Here is a 12353-nt window from a genome sequence, read left to right as displayed (position 1 = left end):
CGAGGTACGTAAGTGTTGATTGTTTTTATATAATTGTAACCTGCCCAGATCCTCATAGTCAGACATTCTGTCCCACTGCTTTGTTTTTTATGATGGACTGTCTTCCTTCTCCTTCTCCAGTTGAATCACAGTTGTATAGGTCTTGCAATTTTTATAAAATTTGTCAGAAAAGATTTATCAGAGGCAGTTTGCATACGTTCTTTTACATAGGAGCCCAGTGAATGTTCTTCACCTTCCCTTATTTTGATTAAAAGATACAAAGATCTTTTTATGTGTTGTGCCCACCATGATGTCAAACCCAGTTCTAACCCAATTAAACTGATCGGGGTAGATTTTGGAAGATTCAGCTCGGCCTTCCATATTTTGCCTTCTAGGCGATATAGGAAAGACCGATCCGCAAAGAGTATTATGTCACATCTGTACAATATTGTTGCCATTATCTTAAGTTTTTATAGCTCAATTGGTGGCACTAAGGAGTATGCTTAGAGGTTGTTGTTTAGTACTTCATCGAACTAATCGATGCGTTAAGTTTCCCCTCCATCCTCCCTTTTGGGCTTTGAGATGTTCCTTTGTAGAGATTGGGAAGCCTATATAATTTATGCCCGTAACTTGCTTTATTGCAGTTTGATTTACTTGCCATGTATATCTACTAACTGAATGCTTGGTTGTAAACGCCATAGCGTAGGATTTCGTTGGGTTGATTTTCAGATGGTTTACCTGCGAAAAGGCATGGACTCGATCAAGGACCCTTTGAAGGCCTGCCACGGTGTAATCCATTAGGACCAGGTCGTCAGCATAAGTGGTGATATTCACCCGTAGGTCTTTCCATCTAGGCACATACCCACTCCATGCCAGGCTTTCCTTCCATAGGTCGGCTAAGTACAGATTAAAGATAGTTGGAGACACTAGACATCCCCGTCTCTTTAGTAAATGGGATCGAATTGGACAGCTCACCCTGACTATTTACTCAGATTGATATTGAGTTGTCCCTGTATCGCTGTTGGATCATTCTTAGTAGGCCCTCATCAATACCCCAACATCTAAGTTTCCCCCATAGTATTTGGGTATTGACAATGTCAAAGGCAGCACTCAAGTCCAGCACTGCTACATGCAATGCTTTACCAACATTTCCTCCAATGTCTGAAGTACATACCAATGGGGCCACAACGCTCATCAGGGTGCCCACGCCCTTCCTGAACCCGGTCTGGAGAGGACTGAGAAGGCTCTCCTTCTCTATCCACTTACACAGGTCCGTCAGAACCAATTTGGCAAAGATTTTAGCAGCCAAATCTATCAGAGCAATTGGTCTATAGTTGGCTGGACTCAATCTCTCGCCCCCTTTAAAGATAGGACCTACAGTTGCTGTTCGCTAGGTTTCTGAGCAGTCCATATCCCTGGCAATACACCGAAAATGTCCGAGTAGGATGTCCGACCAGAGAACGCGATTCTCCTTATAGAATTGGTTCGACACCCTCTCCAGACCGCATGCCCTAAAATTCTTTAGTGTATTCATAGCCATGGTGATGTCTGTAGTGTCGAAATCACACTTCCATGTCTCTGGCTTTGTGGTGTGGTCTAGCGCCTGTGGTGGAATTATGCCCTTAGAATTAGATGTATTATAGTCGTACCACTCGGCCTCAGACACACAACATGAATGTAGACTTGCCTGTTTGTCATGAGTGCCATTCAGGATACTCCAGATCTCGAGTGTCTTTGCCAAACAAGTTCTCGAAAAGGGTTTGGTTTTTGCCAATACACACTTTGAGTCTGTGTGACTAGAGCCAAGAGCTCTATTCTTTTTTGATTACTTTTGCTCCTTCTTGAAGACGTTCTCCTTTATTCACACTGGATTTGAGTTTTTTCCATTTTCCACCCGACCTCCTTTTTCTTGTCATTTACAATTTGATCATAGAGAGAGGCACGATTTTGCGTAAATGGAGTCATCAGGGGTGGCCGTGAAACCGATCCCAAGGAACCCAATTTAGATAGAATATTGGGAAATTGCACTGGAATAGTGAGATCATTGTACTGATCTTCAGACAGTTCCGCCCACCAAAGGTCAAGTTTATGATTGGCTTTATCTGCCTTTCCTATTTTCAGGGCTCTTCCTTTACTGGTGATTAACAGATGTGTTGGCCCCTCCCTGTTAACCACCCCCGTCATCCCCCCACTCAGAGAGGCAGAGCCTAGCATGGTTGCTCAGTGGGTTCACCTCCACTTTGAATGCATGCATCATTCTCAGATTTAGGTTTTTCAGAAATACGTAGTCAATTGTGGATGCAGCGTCATGGTTCTGCTTATTGGTATCTTCACCCACTTGTCCCCGAAGAGTGGGTTTGATTGAGTGAACCCCCATCTAGATCAAAACCGCTACGACACTCTGCTGTGTGCCCCTCTCCTTGCCCCACTCACTGCGAGATTTAACATAGTGGACGATTCCTCCTCCTCCACCTCAAAATCTTCCTCCTCCTCCGTAACCAAGCACTCACAGTTAAAGTCCCCCCCCCCCCTATCTTAATAGAAGCGAGGGGGTACAAAGCACACCATTTCATCAGCACATTCTCCAATTCCTCAAGCACCTCCTCAATGGGGGATGATATCAAATTAAAGTAAATGTTAATTATTAGCATCCTAGTAATCGTAAGAGTTAGGCTTTCCCTGATCGCTGTAGCCAGAAGAGCCGAGGTCTTACATGACTAATTCTTTATACAGTGTTTTTGGGTAATTTTCGCAGTCGTGAGCAGACTGCCCATGGGATGGCCCCTTGACCATTTGATGGCATGTTTATGGTTGGTCATCGGCCATCAATCACAGCGTTTCCAGCAACCCCGTCTCTTGAAAAATAAGGATGCCATAAAATTATAGTTTACTTGCTTGAAAAAATAAAAAGGGAATACAGTCTTTTCATCGAAAAAAGATTCATAGATTCTTTTTCCATCGAAATGTATTCATTGAATTTTATTTAATTGAATCTACAACTCAAACATACCTCAAAAATAGATGTATGGAAGTTTGGGTTTGAAATTCAATGGGTCGAGGAAAGGGTTCAATTTTGAAAATGGGGTTTTGAAGTGGTGTGGAGTGGAACCCCCCTCCCCCAATAAAAAATAAACACTACACAAGTTAGAGGGAGCTGTCCAGTGCTGAAATACATTGTAACTGTATTGAATAGATTTCAGCACTGGACAGCTCACTCTGCATTGTGTAGTATTAGCAAGTAATTTTAGAACTGGAGACTTATTTTATTGGGGGCCTGGCGGTGGAAACCCCCATTAAAAAATAAAATAAAAGTCTCCAGTTGACTTGCTGATACTGCACGAGTTAGAGGGAGCTGTCCAGTACTGTAATAGATCCCATACAGTTAAAATGTACTTCAGTACTGTACAGCTCCCTGTAAAGTTATGCATGTTTCATCGAATTTCCATACATAAAATGAAAAGCGTTTATCTAATGAAACTATTCGATGCAAGGGTTTCGATGTATAAACTCTTTCCACTTTATGTATGGATATTCAATGAATCATCTTTCAATGAAAATTCCCCCAGATCAGAGTGGTCCAGATCATCTACCTCCTCATAGTTCTCTATGTCTGCAATACTATCCAGCAGGCTTAACTGGGTTTGAGTTTCAAAAATAAGAGGAGATACGCTTATTCTCTCCATCTGTTGAGCAGAGTAGGATTTCTTTCTCCAGACCTATTCCTCCCTCCATTGGAGAAATGCTCAGTCTGTGCTCTATGTCTCCCAACACTGATCCTGAAATCTTGCATACTACGATTTCACCCCGGGATGGCCGGAGTGTAGTCAGCCCTTGCGATATCCTCCCACACATTGGACTGGCTTATTTCAATCAATAATTTAGTTTGTCATAGGGGAAAGAACCCAATGATTTTAGATGTATCCGGTATAGAGGGCTTTCCTATTAGGGAAGATCCCCTGGGAGTTTTTGCACACACGATAATTATTATTATCATTATTATCACTGGCAATCTAAAACCTTCAAACTGCCAAGTTGATTCCTGCCCTGCACTGATCATCAAGGAATCGGCACACAACCTTGCCTCCTTCATTACCGCATTCATCAATTCCTCATTTCACTCTGGAATTGTCCCTAACAATCTGAAGGAGGCATGGGTCATCCCCTTGCTGAAAAAACCTACATTGGATCCTTCAATACCATCCAACTACAAACCCATCACCACGGTCCCGTTCCTTCTAAAAATATTAGATAGAGCAGCCTACCTACAGATACAGAAGTATCTGGAAACTAACAATCTACTCGGCACAAGACAATCTGGCTTTAGACCTAAGCACGGAACAGAAACAGCCCTATTATACCTCAAAACTCAAATTGAGGATTTAAAAGACAATGGCAAACTGGCCCTCCTCCTACTCCTGGATCTCTCTGCAGCTTTCGATTTGGTCAATCACCAAATCCTCTGCCATCATTTGAAATCAGTTACCCACTTTTTTGAAAAAGCCACTAATTGGATTAGCTCCTTCTTGGACAATGGACACATGAGAGTATTCTCACCTACCTCATCGGCAGATCCAACCCCGGCCCCATGTGGAGTCCCACAAGGGTCTTGTGTATCCCCTACACTTTACAATGTATTTACTAAACCTTTGATGTGCTTGACTATCTGGGTGTCACCTACACCAACTAAGCTGATGACACCCAGATACTCATCCCTATCACTGGTGACTACATTGCTGATTCTAAAGCTTTGAATGACATCTACCAAGTTGGCCAAGCCTGGATGGCCCAACACAAGCTCTGTCTCAACGATTACAAGACAGAGTGCCTCATCCTGGGCACCCAACAAAGACTCAATAAGCTTGACCCCTCATTTAACACTTTCAATATCGATGGCAACTCCATCAAAGTATCCAAAGATACTAAAACTCTGGGAATCTACCTTGATTCTACACTCTCCCTTAATAGACAAACTAACGCGGTCATCGCTGCCTCTGCTTACACATGTAAGCTGATCACAGCCTGCTGTCCATTCCTCTCCACTTAGAACTGCATTATTCTTGCTAGGACATTGGTTATGTCCAAACTCGATTATTGTAATGCACGTTATCAAGGCACCAACCAACGCAACCTCAACAAACTCCAGATCACTCAAAATAATGCTATTAGAGCGACCCTCAACATTCCCAGATCTGCACACATCTTTGAAACTAGGAAGAGTCTACACTGGCTCTCAGTTGCCCAAAGGATATCACTGAAATCCCTGGCCCTTACTCACAAATGTGTAAACAACCAGGCCCCCCCACCCCATCTACCTAGCCTCTCAGTTCTCTCAGTATATACATTCACGGTTACTCAGAGCTTCCCAAGCACATTGCCTCATGAACCCCAGATACAAGCTACAGACAGCCGGAGGTGCTAGCTTCCCAGTCCCAGTTGCCAAACTCTGGAACACACTGCCCCTCACCATTAGAACCCTGCCTTCCCCTACCCTATTCAAACACAAAGCCAAGCTCTGGCTATCCGATACATCTGACCAATTGCCTTCACAGGTTATCGGATCTTCGCCACCTTTTTTATTTTTTGACAACTACCTCCTTGCCAATATGCACTGCTATGTACTTTAATGCTCTTGTGAATGTAATTGATTGATTGTAACTGTATTCAATGCCATTCATGTTCCTGCTGCTCCAAAATATGCGCCCGGTTGCCGTCGGGCCTGGTGCGCTATACAAATAAATAAAATACAAATACGAGGGAGGTCGTCGGCTTGCTCCTAAGGTTGTACCGCTTCTTTGCGCCTTATGTTGGTGTTATTGCAGTAGGTATCAGCTGATGTGGGGGCACCTTAGTCAAGGACAGGGGGTGGAGGCACAGGCAGATAGTATATCCTGAGCGCCGGGAGAATCAGCCCTAACACTCATGGTCAAACAGTGGCTTTGCACCCACTTTTTATTTTCTTTTTGGAATGCACTGGGTGCCCTGCTGTCCTCTCCCTCTTCCCCAAACCTCAGACTGCTCCACGCTTCGTGGGTCCCGCTTTGCGGGAAAAACAGCGTTTTCAAACAGTAGCAGGAAGCAGGAGGAGCCAATGCAAAGCACAGGCAGCAAGTGTAGACTGCTCCACACTTTGCAGAAACAACCTTTTCCTGCTAAACATTCGAATGTTGACAGCGCACATAGATGAGTTCCTTTTTTGTCCCACTTAATTCTGGAGACAATTGACTGCTTCTATCAGGAGCCACCCTACCTCTTCCCACTCTAGAGCAGTAACAAGGTGCAACAAAGAGGTCTTTGTGCTCAAGACAAACTTTGGAGATTATAGAGCAGGACCCCTCCCTCGCCTAGCCCCAGAAATCCTTTTTTTGGCTGTGGGTATGCTTCCAGAAGACTACATGGATCCTTATCTAGATGACAAGCTGATCTCCCGTCTACAACACTGGGGATCTTGTAATTGTATAGCTGCATCTTGTGTTAAAAATATTTCATTTCGGGCAGCAAACGTGTAGATACCTGAATATATCTGTTCTATTAGTTAACAACATAGTCTTAACTAGGACTTTATTTCTCCAATACCCACCAGAATCCAAATAAGACTTCTACTAGGCTCCTTGCGTACTGGATTTACAGTGGATATGCTAATAGATCAGTCATACATACCAACACCATAAGGGTGGGATACATCAGTTTGCTTCCGCCTGAACAAATACCAGCATTAATATCTAATACTATACCGCCTCACCCTACCATACAGGCATACTAAATCCCCCCCAGACCCTGGATACCATTAACGGAGCCAGACAAGCTTTGCCTCCTTAGCTCAAACTAACTCCTGCAAATAATCGGTTAACCCAGACTACGAGCGCTTTTTTTAATCATATCTCCCTTCCGGATAAATCCATTCCCAAGCGCCACCACCAAACACATTGAACCAGAGTGGCACTCATGAATTGGGTACACCTCTGATCTGAACCCACGAAGACCACATGTTTCTTTTCCAGCTCGCCCTCCATTCCAGTAACAACCCCCAACACACCCAATGGTCTTACAGAGCCACGAGCAGCGAGGGCACCACAACGGCAGAAGCGTGGTATACCAGGCCGTCTTGCATTACATGATGGATGACAGATCAGGGACGCATGGTTGAATAAGAGGAGATTGTGATGTCACTGGTTACTCACCTTGTAATTGTAAACCTGCTTGGAAAACAGCTCCGGGCTCATGTAGTATGGCGTGCCAATGAGCGTGCTTGCCATGTCCTGCTGGTTCTCCAGGACACGTGCTATTCCCAGGTCCCCCACTTTAATGATGTCGGTCCGGGTCAAGAAGATGTTTTGCGTTTTTAGATCTCTGTGCATAATGTGCTCCTTGTGCAAGTACTGAAAGAAAAATCAAAGAATATGGGAGAACATCACAAGTGCTACCTTTAAAGACTTCAACTAAATAAATAGCCCTGCTCTATGAAAGAGACCAGTTCTGGAGAAAAAAGTGAGCATACATTAGATTTCTAAAATTGATTAGCAGAGATTGCAAATGAAAATTGTCTTGATTGGCAAAATAACTGATGACATTTGCAGTTTTGTGCTCATATTTTAAATTGTGACCTTGCGACCAGACGTTATTCGTACCCAAGAGATAAAATGCCTAACGTTCGATGCTCTTTCCAAGTAAGACATTAGTGAGTTGAATGTTTGTAAATGTTTAACTGCATGAAAGCACATTAAGAACAAAATAAATATGATAAAACGGTTCAGAACACAATCTGTGTTCTGTGCAAGGCTCTGTGAAGCTGGGTACAGTCAGTGTTGTACAGGGCTGTGCCCCCATTTATTTTATGCTACTTTAGGAGCATTTTAGAAGTGCTCATGAATCAAAGGTTTCATAATGTTAGAGCAAGGCAGAGCTGGAGACCACGTACAGATTATGTTGCGACAGGCAGGAACATGGACAATGTAAGATTGCAAGATGGATAAGAGGGCCCCTTTCATTAATGCAACTGAATTCAATAGGGCAATAATCATTGCTTACAGGGTCCACCCAGCCCAACCTAGGCAGGCCCTGTGAGGCGCTGCAGCTCTGCCTGCACCAGAAGTGGGATTTATCATCATTAGCACTCCTGGTGCTCAATTCTTTATTTGTTTTTACAGGCAGGCTTTGCGCAATCCTGCATGCCTGCTTCCCATACAAACAAACTACAAACAAACATGTCCACAATGGAAATGTTTTTATGGTCTGGAGGTGGCCCGGGAGGTGCGCAGGCGATGGGGCCAAAGGGGTAGGATCTGTGAATACAGTTGGTGATCTATGAGAGGTACACCTGGGGCACCAGCACCCAGATGACGGCTTGGGGAAGAAGGCAGGCAGTCACTTGCACCCAGGGCACCAGCACCGAAATGACGGCCAGGGGAAGAAGGCAGGCAGTCACTTGCACCCGGGGCAGCAGCACCAAGATGATGGCCAGCCAGGGGAAGAAGGCAGTAACTCACTTGCACCTGGGGCACCAGGACCAAGGTGACGACCAGCCAGGGGAAGAAGGCAGGCAGTCACTTTTACCTGGGGCACGAGCACTGTACATCACTGGTGGATGGTTCAGAGGTCTCTGAATGAAGGGGAGACAGTAACCGTGGGCTATGGATTCCAATGCACAAGCATCCAAAGTAATGTCTCACCATTCTTTCAGATGCTGGGACAGCCTGCCTCCCCACTGGTGTTTCGTGACTCAAGACCTCAGGAGGGTTTGAGGCAGCTGATGCAGTGGCTGTTGGTAAGGATGCCCCTTCTTGAACGGGCTTTGCACCTCTCCCTCGTCCACCCCGAGGGTATCTTCTTTGACATCTTTGACCGGCCATTCCCCTCGCTCTTCACACTGAGTAGTAGCGAAAAGATCTGCCCCTCCAAGGCTGTCAACTGGGGCGAAAAGGCTGAGGTTGCCTAACAGTGGCACCCAAGGAGTTGGCTGTCGCCTTTGAGGTCTGCAACTGGCTTTCGTCAGCCTTGTTGCCAAAAAGGTGAGACACCATCAAAAGGCATGTTGAGGAGTCTGGATTGCACATCCGGCTCAAATCCCGACTTCAACCACGCAAATCTGCGTATTACTTGGTGCTGGTGCCCGATTGAAGAGACTCATACATGGCTTCCTCGCAGTCTTCAACAATAGCCAAGAACCTTTCTCTTTCGACCCCTCAGGAATATGCTCAGCGGCAATGGAAATACAGTCCCATAGAGTGAAATTAGAATGATAATTTTGCTAGCGCACATGTGGAATTGGCAGATTTAAGAGCCATGCTCCCTGCAGAAAACACTTTTCTTGCCCATCCATCTACTCTCTTGTCATCCCTACTTGGAGGGATTGTTGGATAAGCTGCCTGCTTGGAAGTTGCGATAGCTGCCCGTACCACCAGACTCTCTGGATTGGGGTGTTTTGACAAGTAGTCGGGGTCAATACTGGAAGGGCAGTATTTTTTGGTCAGTGTGATGGACCACTCTGGCAGGCAATTGATGTAACCAAAAGATAGTCTTTATTGACTTTTAGCAAACAGAAAAAATTAAGTAAAAAAAAAAAAATATATATGAGAGAGAAAAATAAATAGATTTTCAAGTCAGGCTTCTGACTTTGCCTTGTTTACAGCAAATCTTAAAGTCCTTGGACTCTTCCTTGGGGAATAAGGTGAAAACCTGGGTTTAATCTTCGTAGGCCCAGCGGTAGTTGCTTCATGTCTCTTCGCCTCCCATACGGTTCTGCAAAAAACAGGAGAATTCCCCGTTAGTCCTTCTTCACTGCCTGGGTTATATAGGGGCTGGTTCACTCAGGCCCAATCAATGCCCTTTACACAGTGAAGTCTTGAAAACCCCCACCAAGCCCCGCCCCCTTCCTTCCTTCCTTCCTGCTGGTCACCATGATGCTCTCCATCCATGCACCTCGAGGGACGGACTGAGGTAAGTACTGGGGTTTGGGTTATTTTCTGCCTTTTTTTAATTACTTTTGTTGTGCTGAGTTTCAGCCCGTTTTGGCACTTTCCGTTCGTATAATGATCCATATGGCTTCTCCGCCCTTCCCTGAGCCGTGACTGTGCTACGACGTGTTGTCCGTATCACCCCCGGAGATCCTCTTCCCCGCTGAGTACAGTGTATGCGTTGGCCGCCGCGTCTCTCCATGTTTGCCGTTGCTGTGCTTCCACAAACATTGCCGGCTCGCGAAATCACATCTTTGTCACGCGAGTAAACGTTCGATGCCGCGAGTCTCTTGATAACTGCAGCATGCTGCCGGCTTGAACAACCTCGCTCATTGCCGATAGGGCTTCGTCCGTGGCCAAGTCGGCACCCCACCATGAGGGTTCATTGACCCCCTCCTCCGACCTGCTTGCCTCATGTACCTCGTCTGACCTGCCTTCCCAGAGCCCCTCGGGCCGCTCCTCGAAGACCAAACCATTACATACACCCCTCGAGGAATCGAGCAGCTCAGGCCGATCCATGCGTTGTGATAGATAGTCCGGGACAATCTGAAATGAAGCAGGTTTATGCATAGTTTTGAAAGTGAACGCCTGCAGCGTAAGGAATCATCTAAGTATCCTCTGATTGGAATCCTTATGAGTGGCCAACCATTGTAGCGGAGCGTGGTCAGTGAAAACAGTGAAAGTTCTCCCCAATAAATAATATTGGAGGGTTTCAATGGCCTATTTGATGGCTAGACACTCTTTTTCCAATGTGCAATACGTCATCTCGTGTGGTAGAAGTTTTCTACTAATAAAAGACACTGATACCAAATCTTCTTTATTTCCTTGGGATAGTACTGCTCCTAATCCCGTTCCAGACGCATCCGTCTGTACAAAAAACGTTTTTCCAAAGTCTGGACACTTCAGAACCGGTAGAGTGGATACAAGGGTTTTCAGGGTTTGGAAGGCCTCTATGGCGTTTTTTGTCCTTTAACACATTGCCCTCATAAGTAGATTTGAGGGCTTCTGTTAAGGGCCCGGCAATAGTGGAAAACATGGGTATGAATCTTCTGTAGCATCCTACGAACCCTAAGAAGGATCTTGTTTCCGGTTGCTGGGCATTGATAACCTCATAATGGCTTCCACCTTGTCTAACTGTGGTTTGATGACTCCTCCTCCGACCGTGTATCCTAAGTATTTTGTTTCTCTGGCTGCGAGGATAGTTTTCTTGGGGTTAATGTGTAACCCTGCTGCTCCTAAGGAGGAAATTACCTTTACTAAATGGTCCAAGTGTTCCTCCCACGTCCTGCTGTATACAATGATGTCGTCCAGATAAGCGGAACTGTATGTTTTGTGTGTCGCCAATATTTTATTCATTAAGGCCTGAAAAGTTGCTGGGGCGCCGTGTAGACCGAAGGGTAACACTGTGAACTGGTACAACCCCGTAGGCGTAGAGAACGCTGTTTTCACTTTATCTTCTTCACGTAACGGGATCTGCCAATAACCTTTTGTTAGATCGATCGTGCTTATATATTGGGCAGTACTTAGTTGTTCTATTAACTCGTCAATCCTTGGCATTGGGTACGCTTGAAAAGTTGATATGGTGTTGAGTTTTCTGTAATCCATACAAAATCTGGTTGATCCATCAGGTTTGGGAACTAACACGATTGGTGAAGACCAGTGGCTGGAGGAAGGCTCTATCACCCCGAGGCGCAGCACCTCTTACACCTCTGCTTGTATTGCTGCCCTTTTTGATTCTGGAAGTCTGTAAGGTCTCACTCTCACTGTTTGGTTAGGAACTGTATTAATCTCTTGCTCCATAAGGCTTGTTTTTCCTGGATAGAATGAGAATACGTGTTCTAGGGGTTTCAAGACTCTTTCTAACTCATTTCTTTCCTCCTGGCATAACTGAGTTCCCCAGTTAACCGACTGGAAGGCTGTATCCTTATTTAATGCGTGTAAGTGTTTTATCTCTTGGCTGTCCGTTTCTGTTTCCCTCCATTTTTTTAAGAGGTTATGATAGATCTGTTGTTTCTCCCTCCTATCGGGCTGATCTACCAGTCAGGGTAGCCAATCCAAGTTGCCCTGGTGGTGTAGACGACGAATTCTACCCTGCAATGTAACCCTGTGTCTGGATAAAATAAACCAGCACCAGGGATCAATTACTTGGAAGAATGGACCCAGACGCGATACCGAAGACTGTCTTCTTGGAAGGAGACGATTTCCCAGGCAAGCCCCTTGTTTAGCAATAGCATCAACATCAAGAAAACACTGCAATGATTCTGTCACAATAAACAAAACAAGTCGTCTTAGTGCTTACAGAAATATCAGAATGAATGAAAAGACATGAAATCAGGAGTAAGGACAGACACTCTTACCATGGGATAAATGATCTTCCAAATGATGCAAATGCCCCTTTGTAAGACCACCAGGTGCAGGGGTGAC

General features: G+C 45.2%; 1 protein-coding gene across 1 annotated transcript in view; it reads right to left on the bottom strand.

The window, feature by feature from the left end:
- The window catches only part of NEK4 (NIMA related kinase 4), a 922900-nt gene that overhangs the window by 818952 nt on the left and 91595 nt on the right, over positions 1 to 12353 (bottom strand). The window contains exon 3 of the mRNA XM_069643166.1: positions 7158 to 7355. Coding sequence (XP_069499267.1) covers positions 7158 to 7355 — 198 coding nt within the window. The remainder of the gene's footprint in view (positions 1 to 7157; positions 7356 to 12353) is intronic.

The sequence above is a fragment of the Ambystoma mexicanum genome, chromosome 2p, assembly GCF_040938575.1.
Source record: "Ambystoma mexicanum isolate Mex_15411 chromosome 2p, UKY_AmexF1_1, whole genome shotgun sequence".
Lineage (NCBI taxonomy): Eukaryota > Metazoa > Chordata > Amphibia > Caudata > Ambystomatidae > Ambystoma > Ambystoma mexicanum.
This window is presented reverse-complemented; position numbering and strand designations above follow the sequence as displayed.